Here is a 27,506-nt window from a genome sequence, read left to right as displayed (position 1 = left end):
CTAGGTGGCACAGTGAATGCAGCACTAGCCCTGGAGTCGGGAGGACTTGAGTTCAAATGGGGTCTAAAGATACTTGACACTTACTGATTGTGTGACTTTGGGCAAGTCACTTAACCTCAGTTGCCTTGCCTTCCCCCTTCAAAAAAAATTTTAGAAATTAAGGCCTTAAAAATATTTATTTTCAAATTCAGTTTCTGTATTGAGTCAACAAATGTTAGAAGTGGAAGGGGCTCAGGAGAGCATCTACTTTACCTTTCTTATTTTACAGAGGAGGGGATGGGGGGGGTCAAACAGATTAATTTATTCAGGATCAAGGAACTAATAACTGAAGAATCCAGGTTTTCGAACCTGTACCCAGGTATAGTCCTAGACTACCTTGTATTGCCTTGAAATTATATATAATGAAGAAACTACACTTAACTGTCAAGAAAGCACTTTTCTCATGAAATTGTAGGTAATTTTCTTAAGCAGTTTTGGAGTATTTTAACAAGGATATAGTTTCACCTACCTGACTCTCCCAACAGTAATTCTGATTATCAACAGTTGTAATGAATATCTGTGTGAGGTACAGTGGGGATTTTCAGTAGTATAAAGTAGTTATGCTAGAAGTTTGGAATTTAGTAAATGCATTTGTAAAGCTAGGTGAGTATCTTATTTGCATTCGTGGTTTGTGTAGACTACACTTTACCTCAGAAGGAATTTGTGGAAATGGTACTATTCAAGAAGTATTTGAAGTATGTACTATGTGACTTAAACTTTTTTAGGTAATGTTTGAGTTATAAAATGTAGACATGTTCTGTGCCTCCAGGAAGCTGATAGATTCACTGGGGGAGACAATAATATATAAGTGGTAGTGTAGGATCCAGTGGCATTACATGTGGGGACACCATACATATGGGGTCATCATTATGTGAAATTCAGGGAAACTTGGTGGAATTTGCTTTGAACAGCAGATGAGATCTAGTTTGGCAGAAATTAAGTTGGAGGGTAGTATAATCTGGTTGGGATAAATAAGATGGAGTTCCATTATGAAGGACATTAAATACTAGAGAGAGAAGTTTGAACTTAATTCTCTAGGCATTTGGGGTTTTTTTTTAGCAGTATATAAAAGTGTTTTTTAAAAGATTTATTTGGTTGTGGTATTCAACATCAATTCTGTGTGACATTACATAATCATGCACAAGGTGTTGGGGAGACAAAAAAGCAAAAAGATCCTTGTTTTCAAGGATCTTGAGGGTGGGAGAGTGGGGGAGGCAGAATACGACATGTTTATAGATAAGTAAGTTGTAAGGTTAGTTACAAAATAGCTTTAAAAAAAGAATGCTAATAGCTGTAGGGATGGAGAAGGCCTTGCACAGGAGGTGATGCTTCAGCTCTCCTTTAAATGAAGCTAGGGCTTCTGCTAAGACTAAGTGAGGAAGTTACATACATGATGCACTCCCAAGCACTATAGATTGTACTCTTAATAGCTTTTATATTTATTCTCTCCTTTCCTACTGTAGCCATTCAATTCCAAATTTTAGCTTTTTTTCCTTCTAGATTTATTGTAATAGCCTTCTTTCTACATGTTCTTCCTGCCTATGGTCTCTCCTTTTCATTTGATCGTAGATTTAGAATTAGAAGAAACTTCAGAGACCATCTCTTATCTTACAGATGAAGAAGCTTAGGGTCAGGGAGATTGTGACTTGCCCAAGGTTACATGTGGTAGTAAACAACAGACACATGATTTGAACTGACATCTTCTAACTCCCGAGTCAGCTCCCTCTCTCTCTTCAACCCCACACATTTTCCATTCCATTCTTCACAGTTTCCCATGTAATTAAAAAAAATTATTCCAGTCACATCATTACTTTGCTTAGAAACTGTCAGTGACTCCCTGTTGCTTACTAAATAATGTATAAATCCATTCAAGGATTTCCACAGTCTGACTCCAAGTTACCTTACCTTTCCAGTCCTATTTGAAATGACTTCACATTTTCTGTGGTTTGGCAGCACTAGTACTCTTTGCCACCTCTGTACCTTGAACCTTGTCCTGGCTCTGTGCCCACACTCACCTTATTGACCTCACTCCTTGACTAAAATGGGGCCCCTTTCACTTGTGTCACAACTCTGCTCAGTTGCAACCCTGTCCCACAAGTCTTCATTTATTAGGCACTTAGTGTGTAGTCATAGCTAAGTATACAAAGATGGGGACCTTGCATCCTGTTGTGTGTCCCCTCATCCTTCTCCTGCCACTCCCTCCCCCAACCACTTTTTCTGGATTTCCCTTGCACTTGTGCTGCCTTGTGTTACAGATATTTGTATATATGTGGTATCTCCTGTATTACTGTTTTGAGTTTCCTAAGGGCAAGGATTATATTATTTCAACTTTCAATTCTCGGGTACTTGCACATAAACACTTAATGTTAATGGAATTGACTTGGTGACTTAGTATTAAGGGATCAAGAGGAGTCAAATATGACTCAACAATTTTAACTGGGTAACTGGGAGAATCATGGTATTGTTAAGAGAAAAGTGTAGAAGTTTGTTTTTTTTCCCCCAGTGATGGAGTGGGGAGAGGAATTAGTAGAATATTTGTGCTTTGATGCCCTTTTGAGTTTCAATCTCAGTAGTAAGGAGGCATTTAGCAATCTATGGAACTAGAGGTTGGATGATAGATCAGGTTTGTCAGTTTAGATATGATAGTTAAAGCAGTGAATTTAAGTACTATGCAGAAAGGTCAGGGGAGGATGGTGTCATTTAAAAAGTTGGAAGAAGAAGCAATAAGAAAGGATTTTAACAGTTCACATAATGAATCTATTTTAATTTTTGTAATTTGCTTATGTACCTGTAGCTTATTGAATATGTAATACCCTTGTGCCTCCATAAGGGGTTATGATTCTGCCTTTCAGTTAGTGGTAGCTATAGAAAAGACAAGTGCTGGAAACAGCTGAATTATGCTTTTTAAAAAAAATTCTCTACTCGTTGCTCTTGATTAAAAAAATAGACCTTCGACTTGTAAAATTAGCTACCCATTCTTTAAATATAGTATTGAATTCTTTTTATTCTCTTAAAATATATTTATTAAAAATTCTTTGTGGCCACTTTAGATTATTGGGCTTGCACTAATTTTGGCTCCAGATATTTGTGTTGCAAGTCGTTATTGTAGTAACATTTAATTTATCAATTACGTGGATGTAACAAATATGAGAAGCATGGAATAGTGGAAAAAATTGGTCTCAGAGTCAGGATGACTTAGTCACTCACGTTTTCCTTCTGAAACCTATTAACTGTAACCTGCAGCTAGACATTTATTTTTCAGCGCTCCAGGCTGGATTCTTAAGAATGTAAATTTTGTTGCTATAGTTCCTTATACCAGTGACATCACTGGTGGAGTTAATTTTTTAAATTATAAGTATGAGAATTTTGGATTGTTAGGCAGAATTAGACTTGAAATAGGTGTCAGTCCTGATGGTGAAATATTGGTGTTAAATGAGATAATAAAAAATTAGGAGGAAAACATTTAAGCAAACTTGTGAGTTTTCTACTTCACGCTCCCTGGAAATGTTCATTATATAAAGAATTATGATCAGTAAGGAGTGGGGCAGGAAAGAAGAACAGAGAAGAAACATTGTGAAGAAACCAATGAAAGAATCAAAGGAGCTCTGTACTGGGAACTTAAAGAACAGCAGAGAAGTTGCATTGGTACCAAAAGCTTCTGCTTCAAGCCAGTTTTCTTCCTGTTTGTATTTAAGAGGAGTAAAGTTGGTTTAGGAGAATTCATTTAGACAGTGAAATGCAGAATCTTAGAGTTGAAAGGGACCACAGACTAGCGTGATACGAGCACCAGATTTGACGTCAGAGGCCCTGGGTTCAAATCGTAACTTCGCCACGTAGTCTCTATAGCGTTAGCCATGTCATACCCTCTAAAATGAGGGACGAGGACTCAAGGGCCCCTAAGATAGCTGCAAGAACCCTTCCTTTTCTTTCTCTAAATCCAGTTCACTTATATGTAAACAAAAGTCCAGCTTTCAGTGTATCCAAGAGCCATTTATTTAGCCTTTGTTGCAGAAGTCCGAGTTAGCCGAAACCCATTCATTACAAACTCAAACTCCCATCTCTCTCTCTCCTCTCCCCCTACATCTGCGTAGCTATACTGGTAAGGAAATACTTCCTTACAGTTAAGCTAAAAATCTGTGGCTACAGTTTTCAACCCATTTGTTGCTCCTAGTTCTGCCCTTTGTACCCAAGCAGAATAAGCCCGATCCATTTTGGATCCCTTCCAATAGTTGCAAACGGCTTTTGTGTCCACTTTAATTCTTCCCTTGAGGCTAAATGTCTCCATTTCCTTCAGATCTTGTGACATGTTCTAATTGCTCTCTGTTTGTTAATGTCGTTCCTAAAATGTGATGTTCAGAAGTAAACACATTATTTGAGATGTGATCCTACTGCAGGTAGAGTGCAGCAGGATTATGCTGTCCCTTTTCCTGGAAATCCTACTTCTCAGTGTCGCCTAAGATCCTATTAGTGTTTTTGGTTTACATGTCATACTGATTTATATTTAGTTTGCCATTTATTAAAACCCCCAGATCTTTTTCATGTAGATTGCTCTCTAACCATTCTTTCCACAACATGTACTTGTGAGTGTTTTTTTAAAAAATGTAAGTATGAAGACTACATTTTTCTCTGCTAGATTTCATCTCATTAGATTCAACACAACATTCTAATCCATTGATATCTTTTTGGACCTTGTCTCAGTTATTTGTTCTGTTAGCAGTCCTCCCTTGGTTACTATTTTGATAATCATATCATTGATTTTTTTTTTAAAGGTTAAAAGGCACAGGTCTGAGGCTCTAGAGTTCTTCCTTCCAAGTTGACAATTCAGCCAGTTTGATATCACCCTAATTGTAGTATCTTCTAACCCATAGACCCCCTTGTTTTCTTTAAGAATAGCATGAGAGATTTTTTTACCTTGCTAAAATCTAGAAAGATTGGTGTGTTGGTATACTTCTGTAATCCTTGCTCCTGGGGGAGGCTGAGGCTGAGGCTAGTGAAATGATGTCATACTCAGGTAGAAAGAGGGGCTACTAATCTATGCACAAGCATCCCTGTGGCTGGGTATTGACTTAATTTTAAAACTTAATATTATCTATGTTTTATATTTTTACTTCATGTGTTAAATATTACCCAGTTACATTTTAATCTGGTTTGAGTTGGACTGGAAAGGGTTGTAGCTGTCATATGACCTTACATGTTTTGGATTGATGGGTCTCTTGATCTCTGAAACTCTGAGCTACCATAAAGCTAAAGCCTACAGAGTGTCTTTATTAAGCCCTGCACCAACATGAGATTGGGAGTGGGGGTGGGGGTGGGAAACTAATCATGAGGCTGCCTAAGGAAGGGCAAATCAGACCTTCCATGCCAGTCACCTGTGGGATTGTCTTATGAGGGGCTATTGCACTTTCAGCCTGGAAGACAGTCTCTAAATAAATAAATGAAATGAGATGTCTATGCATAGCATTTCCTTGATTTTACAGACTAGTAACTGTCCAGAAAAGAGATAGGAAGCTAATCTAGCATTATCTGTTTTCAGCAAACCCCTGTTGATTCACCTCATTCCTAGATAATCATTGTTCCTTTTTCTTCTTAACTTTCATATTACAAATTTTTTTTGACTTCAAATTCTCTACCTCCAGCCCTTCCCCCACTCATTGAGAAGACAAGCAATGTATCCATGGTACATGTGAAGTCATGCAGAACATTTTCATATTGCCCATGTTGAAAAAAAACAAGAAAAATAAAGTCAAAAAATATACATTTGCACTCAGTTCATCAATTCTCTCTCTGGAGGTATTTTAATAACGTATAATTTTTCTAGGAATTAGGGGGATAGAAAGCACTATCTTAAACATTTACGTCCTTTTCTTTGAAAATTGGACATTTTTGCCTTTCCTATAGCACCTCCTTCATATGTCATTATTTTTTAAAGATCACTGACACTGATGCAAGTTCTTTTTGTAGTTCATATGGGCCTAGTACCTGGTAGGTGCTTTTTTTGGCATGTCCTTGCATATCCTGGAGTGGAGGGAAAGTTTGTGTATCTTACATTGCTAACTATGCCACGGGTGAACATAAAGATATTATAAAATCCGTACATCATTAAGAATTTCCCACTTTCCTGCCCGCATAAGTAATTTTTGTTTTATGTTTTCATTTTTTTTTTAAATTTAAAAGCTATTGGGGAGAGAGATTTGATTTAATCACTGTTGTAAAAATTTAAATTAACTACTAGTTCATTAAATTGGACTTCAATATTAAGTTCAAGTATTTTTTTTTTTTTAATTTTCTCCCTTAGTGGACAAACTACATTCATGGGTGGCAAGATCGTTGGGTAATATTGAAAGAAAACACTCTGAGTTACCATAAATCTGAGGATGAAACAGAGTATGGATGTCGGGGATCTATCTGTCTCAGCAAGGCTGTTATTACGGTGAGTTCACTTTTTGAATAAATATTTTACCCTTAAAATGCTCGTTGTGCTACAAACTTTTTGAACACTATACAACTTATATAATTGCTGGTGGTATTAGAAGAGTTGAGGGGTTTCAGGAGGGCAGCCAAAGAGTATCAATCATAATCTGAAATGGGTCTGTTAAAATTTAGAAGTGAATGAATACTTTTTTCTCTTCAGAGAAAGATGTTTTCTCATAATTATCACATTACTCTGTGAAATTGAAAAGTGAACTTTAGATCTCATAGCAAACACTGATATTTAACATAATTTTGGTTATATGATTAAGGGAAAGAGGTATCTTTCTAATACTTCTCATATACCTTTCTGTGGTGGTAAAGGTTTATGCAGTCTATCCACATATAGATATGATATAGATTCTAGGTTTTAAAGCAACTTAGGACTAACAGAATTTAGGATGCTTGTAGGAAAAAATATTGGAGATCGTTTGAAAGTGTTGAGACAATGTTTCATTTATGTTGTTTCAAAAATTTTTTAATTTTGTCTTTTGTTGCCATATCACATTGATTTCCAAATGAATCGTTCTTCCCTACCGTACCAAGAGAACTGTCTCTTTTAGCAAAGAATAGAAAAGAAAGAAGGCAGTTTAGCAGATTGTCATAGGCAGTAACTGTATCCGTACTTCCTATCACTTCTTTCATGTTTAGAGAATAAATGGTCATCATATTGAAGATCTTAGGATCAGGTCAGTGTTTCAGGTGCTTTGTTTTCTCCACTAAGATTTAACAGTATATACAAAGTATGCTAAGGGACTAAAGGGTGGTGCCACCATGTTTCTAAAAGGGTGTAAGTCCTTGTCTCTATGTCAGTATGTTGAATATAAATCCTTTTGGTTCAGCTTTTTTAATACCTACATTTGTAGCTCAGGTCTCATCTTAGCAGGGTACAAAGTGAAAGAAGTGAGTAGGAGAATGAGGCAATTAGCAGAAACAGTGGGAATGAAGAATGATAGAGTTTGGAGGAAGGAGAGGCTAAAGAATTATACAGAGATTAATGATTAGAAGGGTGGGAAGAAGAAGATGTGATCTGGGAATGAAGCTGCAGAGCCTGAGTGATGAGGAGAGATTTAAAGCAGACAGTACAAATAAACATGTAAACGTTTTATCTTTTTTGTGAACCACTGGTTTCAGCTGTTCTTCATCCACACCCAGATACCCACTATTCTAAGAGATCAGAAGAAGGTGTCCACTACACAGAACTTCTCCTAAGGTGAAGATTACCAATAAAGGGTATATATTATATGCACATCTGTTTTTTAAAAGCAGCCAAACCTTCCTGTGTTTAGATTTTAAGTAGAACAGTTTCTTTGAAATTTCCTAAAATGGAAATTTCCTTGTAGCACAGATATTAAATTTTTAGAATTAGTAGGTCAGTGCTACTTTACAGGGATATTATCTGGAAAACCCAAGTTTGATAAGATACAAGTATGATTCCATATTTTATAATAAGGGGTATTTAAGGAGTTTCTGATTGCTTTTATATAAGTGTTGAGTATGACTTGGTAGGATTGATTCCTAGATAATATATGCAAATTGTAGAGTTTTTTTAATGAAATTTCTCATTCTATTATTTTACTTCTGGATTTTGTTTTTGTTACATAATAATGCTGACAATTTTGGGGTATTTATTTTGCATCCTGCTACTTAGCTGAATCATTTCATGATTCTCTAGGGTGCTCTAAGTAACCATGTTCTTTACATTTCTTCCTTCACCAATGGTTATGCTTTAAAAAAATTTTTTTTTATCACCAGGATTTCTACAGTTATTTCAAGTAATAATAGGTATCTTTGTTTTGCCCTTATATTTATTGGGAAAGTTTCTATTGTTTACCTATTGCATATAATGGTAGCTTTTGGTTTTATAGCTGTACGTTTTTTTAAGATCTTCACCTCCTATCCTTTTTAGAGTTTTTTCTTAAGCTTAGAAGTGTATTATACATTCTCAGACTTTTTGATAAAATTATGTGATTTTCGTTGTATTTGTTTTGAGCGTGGTATATCTTAATATTAACATCATTACAGTCATCTGTGGGATAAATCCAACTCATGATGTCATATATCTTTTTGGACATATTGTAATCTTCTTTACTAGAATTTTAATTAAAATATTCACATTAATATTTTTTAGTTATATTGATCTGAGAGTTCTTTCTTAGCTTTATCCCTCCCTGGTTCAAGTAGTAGGACCATATTTTTCTCCTTCAAAAGACCCTGGTAAAGGATTTTCTTTCATTTTTTTAAAAGTAATTTTTGCAGCATAGGTACTAGCTGCTCTTAATGTGCCTGGACCAGGAGAGGGTCCTTTTTTCCCCTTTCACTTAGAAATTTAACAAGTAGAAAATTGCAGTAATGAGGAGCCTAAAAGAGTGAGGGGAAAAAAAAAATCTGAGAACGGTGGCAGGCAGTAATAACCAGTTTTGAATAAAACTAATTCATGGAGAGAGATGGTGGAAAGTTGGGAAGTGTCATTTCATAAAAGAGGACAATGTAGGATAAAAACAATTGAAAGAAAGTTTGACAAACACCACACTTAAGAAATTCATTCTGGGGATATTTAAGGATGAAACTAAAAGGAAGGCAACAGATAGGAAAAAGATGGAAAATATTTGGAAAGATTTTTATAGGAAACTTTTCATCATTAAGGATGGTGCAGCCTCCTTACACTTGAACTAAAATATTACGGTCTCAGATATGCTTTTTGAACAGGTAGAAATATTATTGAAGAGGAAGCCAAGATTGAAGAGATCCACGGTGGTTTAAAAAAAAATGCTAGATTAGGTCAAGTGTAAATGAAGGTGGTTCACAGGAGACAACAGTCATGAGAATATTAAAAAATCAGTTCTTAAGACATCTAATTAGAAGATGTTTGGTATGATTATTAATCATAGACCTTATTATTAATACCAGTAACAAAAGGTAATTGAGAAAGTCAATAATTGCTGACTTATGTGCCTACCTTACTGTCTATAAAATATTTTTAATAAGAAGAATGTATTTACACATCGAAAGTATGCTTTCAGAGGGACTTGGAACAGGAAAACTTTTCCTAAACAATAATTCACAACTGTCCATCACTAAATTTACTAAAAAATGTTGAGAATACAAGATCTCACTATGCTTATTCTTATGTTTATGTTTTTTGTGTATCCTTAGTATTTTAACACAGTGCCTGGTACATAGCATGTTGACTGATTTGCTGTTTGACTATATGAAATTTTGATTTGGGAGAGCCAAATGATGCCTAAAATTATGTTTTCCAACATTGCCTTTTTACAAAAGTATTCAAGTATTCAAGATTAATTGAAAGATGTAAGAGAGAGAGCGTTATATAACAATGTGATTAATATCAGATAATGAACTAAACAGGAAGATGTATGCTTGCCAGAGTTGATCACCACTATCATGAGATTGATCTAGCATACAGTCTGAGTCAAAGGTATTCCCATGGATGATGAAGTTCTCCACCTATTTGTTGAAGACAATGTGCTTATTGCGTCAAGCCCAGAAAAATTTCAGAGGTTCCTGGATGATGTCCGTGACCACTCAAGAGTGGCCTAACACAACAGAGGAAATTCTAAGTGGATAAAAAAGACTTCCTTTTGATACAGTTGCATGAACTCTTTATGGAGCTTGTGTGTCAGAGAGAGAGAGAGAGAGACAGACAGACAGACACAGAAAGATAGGCAGACAATGTGACAGCAACTTAGCAGGAGAAAGAAAGAGGCTTGATGAGAGGAAGAGAGAGGGTATTGGGTTACTTTTTGAAAATTGTAAAGGTCTCTTAATAAGGCCAGATTTATCCATGAAATAAAAATCCATCTTGACATCAGTATTCTAGAGTTATGTGGTTTTAAGGTATGAAACGTTAGAGTTATGGAAGAATTGGAAATAATTATGACCCCAGAAAACATGGAAAGGCCAGTGGTGAGTGAGAGCAGACTGTACCAGACTGCAGACAGGAGCTTGTAAGTCAAAGCTGAAGAATGTCATCAAAGAAATGTATGATGCAAAAAGATGAAGAGTACGTCACATGGTCAGACCACAGGCTTCATTAGCATTTTTTCTGATTTCGACAGAACGTAAAGAAAACCAACATTGTATTAAATGCAACATTTCTCTCAACTCCCTACCCTGTGGCAAAGCTATGGATGGCATGGACAAGAGGTGTACATAATAGATATGCCTAATATGCCTGAATAGATTACATTTTACGTCTTTAGAGTGATAACCATGTGGTGAGATCACTGATCCATTGAAGAGTTGAGCTTCCCCTAAATAGCTGCTAGTCTAATGGTTTGAATAGGTATTAATATCACGTTTAGAGTTTAACACTTCCAGAAATCGTCCAAGTGCCTTGTGCCTTTTCTGACATGCTTATTAAAAGGTTCTTGGGGTTGTTGATAAGCTATTAGAGGATTTAAGATTTCAAGGTTAGATATCAAGTTCCAGAGTGGAAATGAATCTAGAAAAGAATGTTCCTAGAACAGTAATCTTTAAGTAGAGATTCAGGCTAGTAATACACAATTTTGCATCGCGTAGGAAAAGAGATGAGGCTCTTTGGGGTGGTATAGTGATATTATGCATAAAAATGAGGTAAACAATTATTGGACAGATACATTAAGCACTTAGTATTTGTTTATGCTATCAGATTTGATAATGCAAATATAAATGATCATTAAATTTTGAATTGGGTTTTACAATAGGAAACATGCTTATATTCTGAATTTTTTTTTAAGTGGTTGCTATTTATGAGTTGTAGTCATAGACTGTTGGTGTGGGAGGGACCTTAAAAATCATCTAATACATTACTTCTACTTTACACATAAATAAAAAGTGAAGTGGTTTGCCCACAGTTACGCAGCTAGTTAGCAGAGCTAAATCTTCTAATTCCTAGGTTACCGCTATTTCTACCACATTACTACTGTTTTAAGTGAACCTATTCCCAGTTTTATATTATACCCTATTAAATTCTCAGATGGTACACTCCATAAGACATCTGTTTTGTTGTATTGGAATTGTTTGTTTACAAAAGTATGTTGCTAGGAATCTAATTCCTTTTGAGTAGTGCAGGAACTTGCAAGAACTCTAGTTGAACTGATGCTTCTTTCAGTACTGAAATATAAGTGAAAGGGAATATTTTGAAATTAGAAGAAGATTTTAGAAGTTCTACTCCTTACCCTGTGGGTATTGAGGGCTATCTAGAAGAAGCTATACATCTTTGGTCTGAAAGATTAGGTTTGAATCTCTTTTCATGCTAGGAGAAACAAAGTCAATTTTGGTTTGACACCAGTTTCCTTATATTCTGTAGTGTAATAGTAAATAGTAACCAGAAATAAAAATTGAGAAGTTAGAACCTAAATAAAAACTTGTTATAATTTGTTCTAGGGTGCAACAGATAATGACTTACTGTCTGATACAAAGTTCTGTAATATAGAAATTTATTTAGAAAGTTTTCATAAGCTAATCAGTATTTCAAACAAGCTCATTTTTCTATAGAAATTTTATAAATCATAGATACCTGGTCTAGTTCACAGGAATCTATTTAACCTATCATGTAAATAAGTTGCAATATTAATGGCACAACTTAGAATTCTGGATTTTTGGCTATCCTATATTGCCAAGGTAAAAGAGAGAAAATATTTCTCACCCTTTTTCTGGGTGTGAAGTCAACTTGAGGCAGAATTTCAAAGTACATGAAGTTTTTTGACATCTTCTCTTCACATTTCTTTGGTAACCTGCTCCCTTGACTTATAATTCTCATATAACTTTTAGGTTCTGTAGTGCCACCATCTCATTGAAAGTACAGGTTTCTCCATTCTCCTCCCTGTCAATTTCCTTGCACTCTCAACCCCTAAACAATATTACTGTTTCCTCTGTACAGTTGTTAGGAAGATTACATCATATAAATTTACAAGTGACTGCTATTTAGCACTCCCACTTAGGTGTTACGGTAAAACTCTGGTGATAAGTTATTTAACATGAGATGTGAGTGTGAAGTGTGGCAATCTTAAAGCCTTGTGCTAGAGTGCACAAATGCCTTTTTCTGGGTGTCAGTGTTCTTTCCTCATTTACCCTTTAATTTCCTTGTATTTCTACACTGTAATAAATTATTTGGGAAAAATCACTTGAAAAATTAGGAATTAAAAACCAGTTTCTTTATCTCAAAGGAATTCCAGTTTTTGTAAAATGGAATTTTGTTGTTGTTGTTTTTTGTTGTTGTTCATGGTTACTAACATCCAAGCACAAAAACAAAATTACTATGCCTAAAACCTTGAACTCCATTTCTTAAAATGTGTGTCACTATTGCAATAACAATGAAACATTGTTTACTTTCATATCCCCTTTTGAAGCTTTGTCTTTTTTCTTTTAAACTTTGTGGGGGAGTTTTTTGTCAGTCAACAAGGATTTTTAAAGTACTTACTGTGTGCTATGCACTTAGTGTATTGTTCTCTTTCCTCTTTCCTCACAAAGTACATCTCTTCCTATATCTCTTCTCATACATGCCATTTCTTAGGATGTCATAATTTATTTTGTTCAGGAGAATATAACTTTGATAAGGCAGGAATGGTTTGTTTTTGTCTGCCTGTGGTGTCTGGAACTAAGTAGGGTGACAAATACTTGTTAACACCCTTTCCCCAATTATTGTACTATGGTTGTATCCAGGATTTTTGGGTTCCTTGTGGCTGGGTTTTTAGTTTTTTCTCTTTGATTTCTGTTTTTATTTTTCATTTTTGGTTATTCTGAATATTGCTGCTTTGAACTTTTTGTCTAAAAAGGTATTTTCTTCTCAATAACATCTTTGGGGTATAATTCTAGTAATGGAATGGATAGGTCAAAGTGTATGAACCAGTGTTGTAGAATTTACTGTATATTGCCATGTTGTTACCTCCAAAGATGATACAAATTCATAGATTGAGCAGTGGCATAATAGTGAGCCTATTGCTTCACAAGCACTATCAGCATGCAGTTGTATCCTTTTCTATGTGATAGGGTTACATATTACCATTAAAAAATGGGTTGTACCCTTAAAACTTTTCTTTGTATTTTTTTTCTGATTTTCTAAAAAATCATATGTTTCTGGAAGGTACTTTTTGCCAATTTGTTTCAGTCATTCTGTCAGTAAACATTTATTAAACATCTCCTTTGTGCCAGTCACCATTCTAAATGCTGGGGATACAAAAAGAGGCAAAAAGACAGTTCTTACCTTCCAGGAGCTCACAATTTAATAAGGAATGCACCAATCAAACACATGTGGCTAAATAACCTCACTAGGCAAAAATTAACAGATGCAAGAGACCAAAATTAGGAGGAGCTGGGAAAGTCTTCCTGTAGAAGATAGGATTTTATTTGGAATGTGAAGCAAGCCAGGGAAATCAGGAGGTGGTGATGAGGAGGGAAAACATTCCAGTAATGAAGGATAGATAGAGAAAATGCCTGGAGTGTCTTGTTGTTGAAACAGCAAGGAGGCTAATATGAGTAGTATGTCCTCAGAGTGTATGAGAGAATGTAAGAAGACTAGAAAGGGATAAGGATAGGAAGAAGGGCTAGGTTATGTAGAACTCTGAGTGAAAAACAGAGGATTTGTATTTGATCATGGAGTTGATTGCTATTGGAATTTATTGAGTAGGAGGGCAACATGGTTGGGACCTGTGCTTTAAGAAACCACTTTGGCAACTGAATGATGGATGAACTAGAGTGGGGAGAGACAAGGGAAGCATACCTACCAGCAGGTCATTGCAGTAGTCTGAGTGTCAGAGGATGAGGTCCTGTATGAGAAAGATGGCAGTGTCAGAAGAGATAAGAGGATGTATTCGTAATGTTGCAAAAATAAATTGACAGCCTTTGGATGTGGTGGATGAGACATAGTGAGAAGTCCAGGATAACTTCAGGGTTGTGGTCCTGAGAAGCTGGGCTGATGTTGTTGCCCCTTACAATAATGGGGAGATCAGCAGAGATGTTAGGGCAGGATTTGAGAATCATCAGCATAGCTAATAATTAAATCCATGGGAGCTGATGAGCTCACCAAGTGAAGTATAGATGAAAAAGAAAAGATAGCCCAGGATAGAACTCTTTGAGACCCCTATGGTTAGAGAATATGACCTGGATGAAGATCCAGCAAAAAAGACAGAAAGAGCAGGTCGATGGGTAGGAGGAGAACTAGAATGGAGTGGTGTCCTGAAGATCTAGATGGAAGAGATTATCAGGGAGAAGGAGAAGAAGACTGATAGTTTCAAAGGCTGCAAAGAAGTTAAGAAGAATGAGAAATGAGAAAAGTCCATTGGACTTGTTGATTAAGAGATCATTGGTAATTTTGGAGAGAGCAGTTTTAGTGGAATGATGATACCAGAAACTGATAGCAAGGGGTTAAGAAAAGAGGAAGATGAGAGGAGGTGGCAGCACCTATGTAGAAGGTCTTGTCGAGGAGTTGCAGAAAAGTTAAAGGATGATAGCTGGCTATGTGAAAGAGTCAGGTGAGTGTTTTTTAAGGATGACAGAGGCATGGGCGTGTTTGTGGTCAGTAGGAACAGAGCCAGTAGACAGGGAGTCATTGAAGATGTGAGAGAAAGATAATGACAGAACCAGAAGTCTGTTGGAAGAGTTGAATGGAATGAGATAGCTTACGTAAATATTGGAGTTTATCTTGGTAAGGAAAAGAGCACCTCTTTGTGTGATATGGATGAAGGAAAATACAGTAGCAGATGGCATATGAGTGATATAAAGGGAGAAGAGTGACTCAGGGCAAGTCAATGGCTTTAGTTTTTTCTGTATAATATGAAGCAAGCTTCTCAGCTGAAAGGGTGGGGAGAAGGGGGTCCATGGAAGACTTGATGAGGGATAAGAAGAGATACAAGAGCTCTTTTGGAAGAGCTGCTGTAGAATGGGACAGTGAGCTGATAAGGGAGGTGTGGAATAATTTCTAATAGCAGTGAGAGTTCAGCTGAGGCTGTGTAATATTCCCAACATTTTCCATTGAATAGAATATGATGAAATAGTATTTGGTTGACATTTCATATTACATATACCACTATAAATTTGTAGTGAACCTAGTCAGAATTGACTTTGTGATTTTTTTCCACCTTTATTTAGCAGCAAGTGTTTAGGAGTGAAGGGGAATGATCCAAGGCTGAGGCTTGGCAGGATGCAATTGATAAAGGTTCCAGGGTCTCGTTAACAGAAGAGGACAGTGTAAAGCTGAACTGGTTCAGTAAGAGGTGAAGATGGGGAAAAGAAGATGGAGTGGCTCACTTAGGGGTGGTAGCTTAGAAGAGAACTTGAGGGATTAAAGAATTGGAAGACATGGTGTGGGTGAAAAGTAAAGTTTGATAAGGGAAGAAAGATAGAAAGTATAAAGGGATTTTGGAATCCTTTAATGTGGAAGTGGTATATTTGTGGTTGAAGATCAAGGGTATAACCATCTTCATCTGTGGTTAAGGTAGAGTACAGTGAAGTAGAGGTAGGGTCTATGGGAATTAAGTAGATTGAAGAACTGAATGATGAAGGCATTTGAGGAGGCATATGTGCCATTGTGTTTTACATATACATACATATATGTATGTATGTATATAGAAATAGATATGTATTCTCCACATATATCGAATATTATGTATAGGTTGATATACGTATAGGTATGTATGTATATACACACTTATGTTGAAGTCCTCTACAATGAGGAGACGATTTGGAAAGAGAAAAATTATAAGCAAGGTACTGAATTCATGGAAGTTGAAAGGGGAGTGGATCTGTAGATAACAGCTGGGAGTGGGGGGAGGATGTGTTTGAGTGGTAGCTATGGGTTGCATGAACCTTAAAGGAGAAGATGTTACTGGATGCTAGAGGTAGGATGAGAACCTAGGAATGACAATTGGAAGCAAGGAGTATTCCAGTTCTCTTGCTTGGTCCAGTGGGCAGAGGGAAATGAGTGAAAAAATTGTTTACCTTTCGTTCTAGATATATTGCTTTTTATTTTGGATGACTCATTTTTATTTAGTTAAATCCATCTGTTTTATCTCCAGTTGAATAGAGATTTTCTTTTCACAATTATTGTAAAATCATTCCATTTTCTTGTATTTTTGTGGTGGTTAAAAAATATGTAGATGACTGATGCACTTGAATTGATGGTAGTGTATGTAGTATGAAATGTGAATCAAATACCATTTCATCATATTCGCCTATTAAGTGGAAAAATATTAGGAAAATTGGTCCATTCCCTTGACCATTATTTACTTAGCTTGTATTTATATAGAACAAATTGTTTTGTCTTGTACTCCAATTGTGTATGATCTAGTTTGTTCCATCTAATTGCTTTTGATTTCTTCCTTGACATGATAGATTTTTTTTTTTATTATTGCCATAGTCCAGTCAAGTCCAAAAACAATTGTGAAATGCCTACTGTGTGCCAAGCACTGTGCTTAGCACTAGGACTGCAAAAGGAAGTAAAAGGCAGTCTGGGCTGCTTTTGTGCTTTTCTGATAATCCAGAATTCATCTCCAAGTTTTTTGTTGACTTTTTAGTGTTTTCTAACTGTGCTTTAATATAATCTGCAAATAAATATTCTAACTTCACCATGATTATTTACTTCCTTTTCCCTCTCCTCTCTCATTTCATTTCCTTGTTGCTATTTCAATAAAGTCCTGGAACTTCTTCCTGAGCAGCAGTCTAGCTAGAAAGCCACTTGGTGGTGAAACCTTGCCTTTGGCAGCACATAAAATAAAAACTGAAATGTCCCATACTGAGGTATAACCTTCAGTTCCTGCAGTGAAAGAGCATTCATAGGCTTCCATGTACTATGGGTGACTTATGCCACCACATTCTGGAGAAGTATTTCTATTGAATCTTGCCCTTAGGGGAAGGAGATTTTACAAATTACTTCATATTGTAAATCTGAGCTAAAATTATTTTTCTGGTGGTCTTTTGTAAAAACGTATTCTGGGAACTGTGATACAGAATGACCAAATGTCCCACAAAATAATGATTTTTCTCTTCCCCCGGGGAAAGAGAAAATGAGAATGTCTCATATTTAGCAGCATACTTGGCCCACACTCTTTGCATGTTCCTGGACAGAGTGACCAAAAAAAAAAAAAAAAGGCAAAGGGTGTTGGGAATCACATAGCTTTTGGATGTTATATAAATATTAACTGTTGATATTCTAAATGTACGAGCAGTTAAACATCTAGGTGGCACAGGGGGGTAAAAACTTTGACTCAAATCAAGACCTCAGTTCAAATCCCACCTCATGCAGTACTTATTAGCTGTGTGACCCTGGTCAAGTAAGTGGCCAAACTGATTTTCCTGACAAGCTAGTCCAACCATGTGTCTCAGCTCTGATATTTTTTCTGGCTGTCCTCAATGCCTGAAGTATTCTTACTCTTCATCTCCACCTTCTGGCTTTCTTCAGATCTCAACTAAGATCCCATCTTCTCCCAGAAGTCTTTCATAATACCTCATATATATTCTAGTGTCTTCCGTCTATTATTTCTTATTTATCCTTATATAAGTTATTTGTCCGTATTTGTTTGCTTTTTATCTCTCCCATTAGATTGTGAACTCCTTGAGGGCAGGGACTGCCTTTTTGCCTCATTTTATGTCCTCAGCCCTCACTTTTTTGTTGTTCAGGCCTTTCAGTCATGTCTGACTCTTTGTGGCCCCATTTGAGGTTTTCTTGGCAGAGATATTTGAGTGACTTGTCATTTCCTTCTCCAGCTCATTTTAGAGGTGAGGAAACTGAGGCAAACCAGGTTAAGTGAGTTGCCCAAGGTCACACTGCTAGTAAGCGTCTGAAGCTGAATTTGAACACACTAAGATAAGTCCCAATAAATGTTTATTGACTGATTTAATCTCACTTAGCCTCGGTTTCTTTGTCTTTAAAATGAGAATAATAATAGTACCTTCCTTACAGAGTTATTGTGAAGATCCAGTGAGATAACGTGACTTTGCAAGCCGTAAAGTGCTACGGAATTTCTAGCTATTATAATTATGTGAGAGCAGATCCAGTGACCAACGAGTGGGCATAAGAAACTGAATTGTACTAATCTTGACTTTGCTGTAAATAAAACCCAAGTTATAGATCATGTAGAGCTAGAAGGGAACTTACAGATCTAGTCAGACTCCTAATTTTACCAGTGAGAATCTTGAGAGGCTCAAAGAAGTTGTCATGCACATTAAGTTGTAGAGACATGATTTGAAGTGGGATCATCAGTGTGCGCATAAACAACAAGAAACAATTTCATGAGACGTTTGATTTTCTTTATTGCAGAACTTGTAAATATTTCCAAAAGACTATCATAAAATATTACACTTTATGAATATAATATAAATAATTTATAAAATTTTCAAGAAGAGTGAAAGATTGAGCAATTTTGTGTCATAAAAAAGCAAGAAGCAGTTAAGGGAAAAAGGAGTTAACATAACTCTTGGTAACAGATCCAGCCACCCAAGTCATCCCAAGGACATTTTAAGAATCAAGCCATAAGGAGAATGAGACAGACCAAAAATAATTATTTGCTTTACCCAACCAGTGTGGGGGGCTTGTGTATTAATGATTGCCTCAATGACCTTTTTTGTGTTATCATTACATACGCATGAATGACATCTTTAACCAAAGAATTGAAAATGTGTTAACATCTTGAGTTTGCCTCACAAAAGAGTGGCTACATTTGCTTTAGGGAGGCAGAAATGATTTATCCCACATATAGTGTTGGAAGTAGTTTAGTAAAAAATGGTTCCAGCAATAGACAGTTAGGGAAACAGAGAAGAAGATATGGCAGAGCAACAGTAGATGGTTACTGCTGGTGTGAATAATGATAGCAGCCTGGAGGCCTGTGGAACTGTGGCACTGGAGGTGCAAGAGAAAGAGCTGAGCAGCATTGAGCCACAGCAGGGTTCTCAGAGGAAAAGTAATGAAATATATTCCACCCTCAACTAGTCAGTCAACAGGCCCATTATGTGCTCTGTGCAAGACCACAACATCATAACTTAAGAAATATGGTGATTTAACAGAAAGGATACAGAATTTGTAGCCAGAAGACGGGTTCAAATCCTCACCACCTATTGTCTCAGTTTATTCATGCCGAAAATGAAGGGGTTGGACAAGATTACCTACAAAGTATCTCCCAGTTTTCTTTTTTAAAATTTATCAAAAATTAATTAATCGATTTAATTAAAATCCTTTTGTGTGCTTTCTTTACCATCCACCTCAAGCCTCTTCCCCCCAACTAAGAAAGGAATTACAAAACACACACACACACACACACACACACACCTGTTAGAAATATGTATAGATAAACAACAAATTTCCACAGTGGCCACATCCATAAAATCATATATGTCTTCATTCTGTGAATGAATTCTTTCCTTCTCCATCAGGAGGTGAGTGGGTGCAGCGTTTTAGCATCAGGCTAATGGAATTGTGGTTGCTGATTGCTCTGACCTTAGTTCCTAATTCCCTTACAGTTGTTGTCTTCACCATATTGTTACTGTATAAATTATTGATTGTGTTCATTTCATTATACATCAATTCAGATAGTTTTCAGAAAAACTATCTTGTCATTTCTTGCAGCATAATAGTATTCCATCATATTTCCATACCAAACTTATTTAGCCATTCCTCACTTTATAGGGACCTCTTCAGATTCACATTTTTTAGCACCTTCAAAAAGAGATGTGATATTTTTATTTTTGCTTAGGACTATTCTTTCCCTTAAAGTACCCTCCCACTAATTTCTCCCTCTTTTTTCTCTTCCTCTCCTGTTTCCCTGTTGAATAAGATGTATTTTTGTACACGCGCGCGTGTGTGTGTGTGTGTGTGTGTATGTGTATGTATTCTCTCCTTTGATTCCTTCAGATATTAGGTTCCACCACTCCCCTTTGTCCCCTTGTCCATAGGTATCTACTTGTGCACTCTGGTATTATGAGATAATTTTTCCTAACCTTCCTTTCCCTTTCCACTAGCAAACCCTCTTCTCTTTCCATTCTTCTTTCAAGATCATGAAGATATTACAGAACCACTCTCAGGCCTTCTGTCTCATTAGACTCCCTCTATGACTCCCCCACCCCCATTTTCTTGCCTTTTCTGTCTCAGTTAAATGCTTTGCTGTTTGATTTATGATTGCTGTCTCATCTGTTGATGGAGAATGAACTGGATAAAGGCTCAAACCATGTTGATATTTTAAAAATACCCTACTCCGAATCTGAGGTAGCAGAGATTCCAGAGTTGTGTGGGAAATGTGAAACTTTTTCTATAGCCAACATGTTTTATCTTCTTATCCTGTTCTCTAATTAGGAACTTACCATCTGACTCCATTGGGGGGAAAAACTCATTTCAGCTTCTTCAAAGCCTCTGTTTTTGTCTTCCTCTGACTCCTAAATATCCTTTTCTAATTTATAGTTTAACATGAATAATGCTAGCACATACACTTCCATTCAGAGTATAAATGAAGTAGTATTCATTAGCTATTCAGTTAATTCCCAGCTTATTTATGAACTTCGTGTTTTTCTTATGTTCACTGTATTTCAACTTGAAAAGGCAAAGACATATGTAGCATTTTTCTCTTATTTTTTCTCAATTGCATGTAAAATAATTTTAATGTTTGTTTTTTAAAATTCTGAGTTCCAGATTCTCTCCTGCCTCTTCCCCCTCTTTGAGGAGGAGGAAGTTTTATATCACTTATGCATGTGAAGTCATGCAAAACAAATTTTCATGTTAGCCTTGTTGCAAAAGAAAACACAGATACCCAGGAGCCCTCAAAAACAAGATTTGAAGTAAAAAGCATGTTTTGATCTGTAGTCAGACTCTCATCAGTTCCGTTTCTGGTGGTGGGTAGCATTTTTTTCCTCTTTTTTTCCTTCAAAATTTTTTTCCAAAAATTTTGGTTTTTTTAGTTAGATGTAAAAAGTTTTAAACATGCGTTTAAAAAAAATTGAGTTCCAAATTCTCTCCCTCCCTTTCTCCTTCTCTCCCCCCCATTGAGAAGATAAGCAATTTTGCATAGGTTATACATACACAGTCACAAAAATATATTTCCATATTACTCAGATTGTGAAAGAAAACACAAACCAAAAAAAAAAAAATCCAAACAAGCCTAAGAAAAAGAAAGTTTAAAAAAAGCACGCTTTGATTTGCATTGAGACGCCTGTCAGTTCTTTCTCTGAAGGCAGGCAGCACTCTTCATCCCAAGCCCTTCAAAATTGCCTTGGATCCCTGCATCGATTAGAATGCTGAGTCATTCCCAGTGGGTCACCGTGCAGTTTCATTGTGTTCTCTGTGTGTCGTTTTCATCGTTTTGTGTCCAGTGTTCATGGTTACTGTCTAATGTTTCCTTGGTTCTGCTCACTTCACTTTGCATCAGCTCATACAAGTTTTCCCAGATTTTTCTGAAACCGTCCCATTCATTTTTTATAGCACAGAAGTATTCCATCACAATAACCAACTTGTTCAGCCATTCCCCAATTGATGGGCATCACCTTAATTTCCAATTTTTTGCTACCACAAAAAGAACTGCCATAAATATTTTGTGTGTATAGGTTCTTTTCCTTTCTCTTGGATCTCTTTGGGATACAGATGTAGTAGTAATATTATTGGATCAAGTTTTATACCTCATTGGAATAGTTTCAAATTGTTCTTCAGAATGATTGGACCAGATCACAACTCTACCAATGGTGCATTAATGTCCCAATTTTTCCACATCCTCTCCAGTATTGTCATTTCCTTTTCTGTCATATTAGCCAATATGATAGGTATGAGGTAGTACTTTAAGTGTTACTTTAATTTTCATTTATTTAATAAATACTGACTTCAAAGATTTTCTCATATGACTATAGACAGCTTTGATGTCTTCTTTTGAAGACCACCAGTTCATATCCTCTGACCATTTGTCAGATGGGAAAATGACTCACATTCTTATAAATTTGACTCTATTCTCTACATATTTGAGAAATGAAGCCTTTTTCAGAGAAAGTTTGCTTTCCTTCTAATCTTGGCTGTGTTCGTTTTGTTTGTGCAAAAACTCTTTACATCTGACATAATCAGAATTATCCATTTTATATCCCATGATCTCCCTATCTCTTGTTTGGTCATAAATTCTTCCCTTATTCATTCATCTGGCAAATTACATCTTCCATGCTCTCCTAATTTGCTTATATTACCTTTTATGTCTAAATCATGTATCCATTTTGACCTTGTTTTGTATACAGTGTGAGATATTGGTTGGTCTCTAGTTTCTGTCAAACTGCTTTCCATTTTTCCCAGCAATTTTTATCAGATAATGAGTTCTTGCTCCCAAAGCTTGGATCTTTGGGTTTAACACACACTCCATTACTATGGTCATTTACTACTGAGCTTCTTTTGTACCTAATTGTGTACCTAATCGTGTACCTAATCGTACCATTGTGTACCTAATCTATTCTTCTGATTCATCACTTCATTCCTTGGTATTTACCAGATTGTTTTGATGATTACTGCTTTATAATACTGTTTGGGAAATCTTGACTTTCAAATGAATTGGATTTTAGTGAGGCAAGGCTGTACATAATCATCTGCCTCAATCATCTGCCTCACTTTCTCCTCCGAAGTCCTGGGAGTCCATTGGGAAGACATAGATCAAGATTACTGATAACGACCCTGGATGCCATGGGAGACATTGGCCTTTTTAAGCTAAGTTGTTTCCCAGGGCTCAGTTTATCTGAGGCAGTCCCCATTCAGTAACGAAAGACTAGGTAAGCATTGAGACAAAAATGACCTAGTTTGCCATCAGTCTGGAAGAGGAAGTAACCCCCCTTATGGGTTTACTATTTAAACTCCTTCTGAGCCATTAAAACCCAAACAATGACCCCATGAGGCTTGGGCTGGGACCTATTATTGGCCAGTCAGTGAGAGTCTAGAGTTTTGGGTTTTAGGAATAGTCAGGTAGCTCTGTTTGAATCAAAATGGGCTTTAACCAGTCCTGGTCTTTGAGAACTATATTTCAAAACAAAAGTTTTTTTAAAAACAGGGATAGAATAAATAGGGAAGAAAAAAATCTATCTCTCAAACCATAAGATTGGAATGCGAAATATAAGCGATCAAAATTTGTTTTCTCTTGAACAGAGCATCCATATGTAAAGGTATGATTCCCCATGATGGGGGAGGAGGAAGTAGCAAACAGACCTGGGAACAACCTTAGCTTAAAAAGGCCAAGGTCTCCCCCTGCATACAGGACCATCACCAGTTATCTTGACCTTTGCCTTGCCACTGGACTCCCATGACTGAAGGAGAGAGTGAGGCTGCCTCACTTCAATCCAGTTCACTTGCAGGTCAGGATGTCACCCTCCTGATGTCAGTGGTTCTCTTCTAGAAGCAAGGACAAAGGACAAACAACAGCAACAAACAGTTTGAGATCTTGTATTGCGAGGCCTGTCTTTGTGTTTTCATTAATTCCCTTGATATTCTTGACATTTTGTTCTTGCAGATGAATTTTGTTATTTTTCCTAGTTCTATGAAATACATTTTTGGTAGTTTGATTGGTATGACAATGGATAAGTAAATTTACATAGAATTTTTATTTTATTGGTTTGACCTGATGTGGAAATAAGTAGTACCTTGGAGGTTAAGAAGAATGTTAAGGGTTGCTTTTCCAGTACTTTGTGAAGCTCCAAGGAGGGGAGGGAGGATGCTCGAGGTTCATTCTGGAGCTTATCCTGTGACTTAAGAGCATTCTAAAATCCTTTTCCCCTTATCTTGAAATACCATAAAACTTCTCCTTAACTTGTACCAAAAGAATTGCTTTTGTCTCCCTTATCCTGTGTCCCCTTTGTCCTTAATCTTTAACCTGTGTCCCCTTGCCCCACTCCCCCTCCTGTACCATAAAAGACCTTGTCTCCCTCATCTTGTGTCATAAAATTTCCCCTGTCCTTATCTTGTCCTTAATCTTTAACTACCATAAAAACTCTAAAACTACACCATCCTGAACAGGCTGTATAGCTCTCTGTCCATATAAGCCTACTTCTCCCCCTCCTCCCCCCCAATATCTGTACCTTTGCTCAGCTCCATGGCTACAATAAAAGGTCCATGTGCTTTCGTATTAAACAGACATCCCAAAGGTTAAAAGAGAGGTCTAAGTGAATTCTTTCATACCCAAACCACTCTCCCAACTCTTGACTTCAACAGGCCACCCATGAGCAATTAATATTTCTCCAGTTGTTTACATCTGATTTTATTTGTATAAAAAGTGTTTTTTAATTGTATAGTTCCTTTGTCTTTCTTGGCAGGTAGACTCCCAAGTATTTTATATTTTCTACAGTTAGCAGAATAGTTGCCTGTCTGAATTAGTAGAGGAAGTTTTGCCAATTGGAAGTTCTTTACTTATGCCTGAGTCAAAAAAAAAAAAAGGGGGTCTTCTAAAATGATTTAAAATGTTTAAGAAACTTAATTCTTCAAGTTTATTTGTTTAAGTTTATTATTAAACTTTATTCCTTCAACTACACAGCAAACCCACCTTTCCAGAATCCTACCTGAGACTTTATTTTTATTAGCATAAACTCTTCTACATGGTGTGTTAAACTCATGTGTACTAACTGAGAAAGTAGCCACCATTTAAAACTTGATTTCTATAAAATATTGCACTTTCCAAATAGTTTACTTCTAAGTGAGCAAATTAAAAGTGGTAGACTATTCAGAATAGAATTCCATAGAGTTATATAATTTAGTTCTTAAGTATGCTATTTGCAGCCATTTCAGTCCTAATATTTAATGCCAGGCACCTTCAGAACTCATACTTATTTATTAATAAGCTTTGCTCATAAATGCTATAGTATTCTTATAGTAGTTGTGGTTGGGTTTTTTTTTAATTCACTATTTTTCCATAGTAGCTTAAGGGTTGGAATTTGGGAGTACTCAAAAGTTAATTTTTTTTAAGTGACTACTATTTGTGACAAAATTCTTTAAAAATTGTTTACATGTTAGTATGATAGTATGATAAGATTTGTATTGGAAATTATAGGGTAACTGACTTGATTTCAGGTAAGAAATTTGGTAGGAGCTTTGCATTTGGGTGCTATCAGTTTTCCATTTTGTCAAACATTTAAATTTGACCTATAATTTTTCTTTCTTTCTTTTTTATGGAGAGGAGAAGGCAAGGCAGTTGGGGTTAAGTGATTTAAGGTCACACAGCTAGTAAGTCTATCAAGTGTCTTAGGTTAGATTTGAACTCAGGTCCTCCTGACTCTAGGGCTGGTGGCATGTTTTTCTTAAGGAAATATGCTAACTAGAGATTTTTTTTCCCACTGATCATACAGCCTATTTGGAAGTCCCTTCTTTTCATGGCCCCATTTATTCATCCATGTGATATATAAGATTGGAGCTTTAGGACATTATGGTTGATCAGTCTTCCTGTCTATAATGCAATATAATCAAAGGCCCACTTCCTCCAGGAAGCTTTCCCCTCTACTGTTAGCATCCATTCTGTAAACTCTTTCAGCTAATTCTTGTAATTACTATATACATATCTACAGATTTTTTTGTGTTAGCTTTGTTCAAGAAGCTTAAAATAAACTTGAATCTAAACTGTACCTCTAATACTTACTACTTATGTGAATTTAGAAAAATCATTTAATCTACTTGGACCTCAACTTCCTCCTTTGTAAAAGGAGGTGGTTGGACTGGATGGCATCTGAGGTCCCTTTCAGCTCTTAAATCTGAGCCTATTAGTTTTCCAGTGGTTTAGATTATAATTCATTTGTGTTTTCTAATCTTAAATATTTCCTTCTATATGTCTTCCATAGAGGTTCATCTAACAGGCTAGAGATCTTTCTCTTGGTTTTTGTGGGTATCACTCTAGTATTTAGAATGTGTATTTACTATTCTTAACTCTTACTATGTGGTTGGCTCACCAAATGCTGCAGGCTTCTGGATGCGCTTTTTATATTATTTATTGTGCAAACACTGTGTTTGGGATATACTTCTTCCGCTTTAGGTCCTTTGGAAATAATAGGGTCCATGAATCACAAATATAGTATCACTAGAAAAACAGTAACGTTTAGTTTATTGGACAACATGCTGTGGGGGCAGTCAACATTTATTAAATGCCAGCTGTATGCCAGACGCTGTGGTAATCACTGCCACTACAAAAAGACACAAAACATAGTTCCTGCTCTTAAGCTATTGAAAGAGGCATGCAGGCAAATGTGAACAAAGAAGCTATGTACCGAATAAAGAAGAAATAGTTAAATGAAGTAGTTGGAAAAGGCTGTAGAGCGTCGACAGGATGATGAAGATTTGTAGCAAATTTCTCTGATTACAGGTATGATATCTATGATGTATAGGAAATAGATTTATGAGAACAAGTGTCAGGCATACTAATGCACTGTTCCCTCTCTAAAAATTATTCATTTTTGACATTAGTTTTTTTAAAATTTTGAGTTCTGGATTCTTCTACCCATTGTGAAGGCATTTTGATATAGATTATACACATGCAAAATATTTTTCCATATTAGCCATGTTGCAAAAGAAAATACAGAGCACACACACAAAAAATAACAGCTGTATTTTGACCTGAATTCAGAGTCTTATCAGCTCCTTCTCAGGAGTTGGATGCCATTTTTTTTTATCATAAGTCTTTCATAATTGTCTTGAATCACTGTATTGATCAGAAAAGCTAAGTCATTCACGGGATCATTATATAGTATTATTGTTACTGATAACATAATATTATCGTTGTTCTGCTCACTTCACTTTACATCAATTTATATAAGCCTTCCCAGGTTTTTCTGAAACCATCCCAAATCATCATTTCTTATAGCACAAGAATATTCCATCACAGTGAACAACTTGTTCAGCCATTTGAAAATTAATGGGCATCCCCTCAATTTTCAATTCTTCCCCTCCACAAAAAGAGCTGCTATAAATATTTGTGTACATATAGGTTCTTTTCCTTCTAATCTTTGTTCTCTTTGGGATACAGATTTACTACTGGTAATCTTGAATAAGAGGATATGCCTAATTTTATAATCCTTTGGGATAGTTCCAA

The 27,506-nt window shown here is 36.2% G+C and overlaps 1 protein-coding gene across 5 annotated transcripts in view; it reads left to right on the top strand.

The window, feature by feature from the left end:
- Window positions 1-27,506, top strand: part of CERT1 (ceramide transporter 1) — a 165,658-nt gene that overhangs the window by 1,920 nt on the left and 136,232 nt on the right. For all 5 annotated transcript variants that reach the window (XM_072606369.1, XM_072606370.1, XM_072606372.1 and 2 more), the window contains exon 2: window positions 6,335-6,469. In XM_072606369.1, the coding sequence (XP_072462470.1) occupies window positions 6,335-6,469 (135 nt within the window). The remainder of the gene's footprint in view (window positions 1-6,334; window positions 6,470-27,506) is intronic.

Source organism: Notamacropus eugenii, chromosome 4 (assembly GCF_028372415.1).
Source record: "Notamacropus eugenii isolate mMacEug1 chromosome 4, mMacEug1.pri_v2, whole genome shotgun sequence".
In the NCBI taxonomy this organism is placed as follows: Eukaryota; Metazoa; Chordata; class Mammalia; order Diprotodontia; family Macropodidae; genus Notamacropus; species Notamacropus eugenii.
This window is presented reverse-complemented; position numbering and strand designations above follow the sequence as displayed.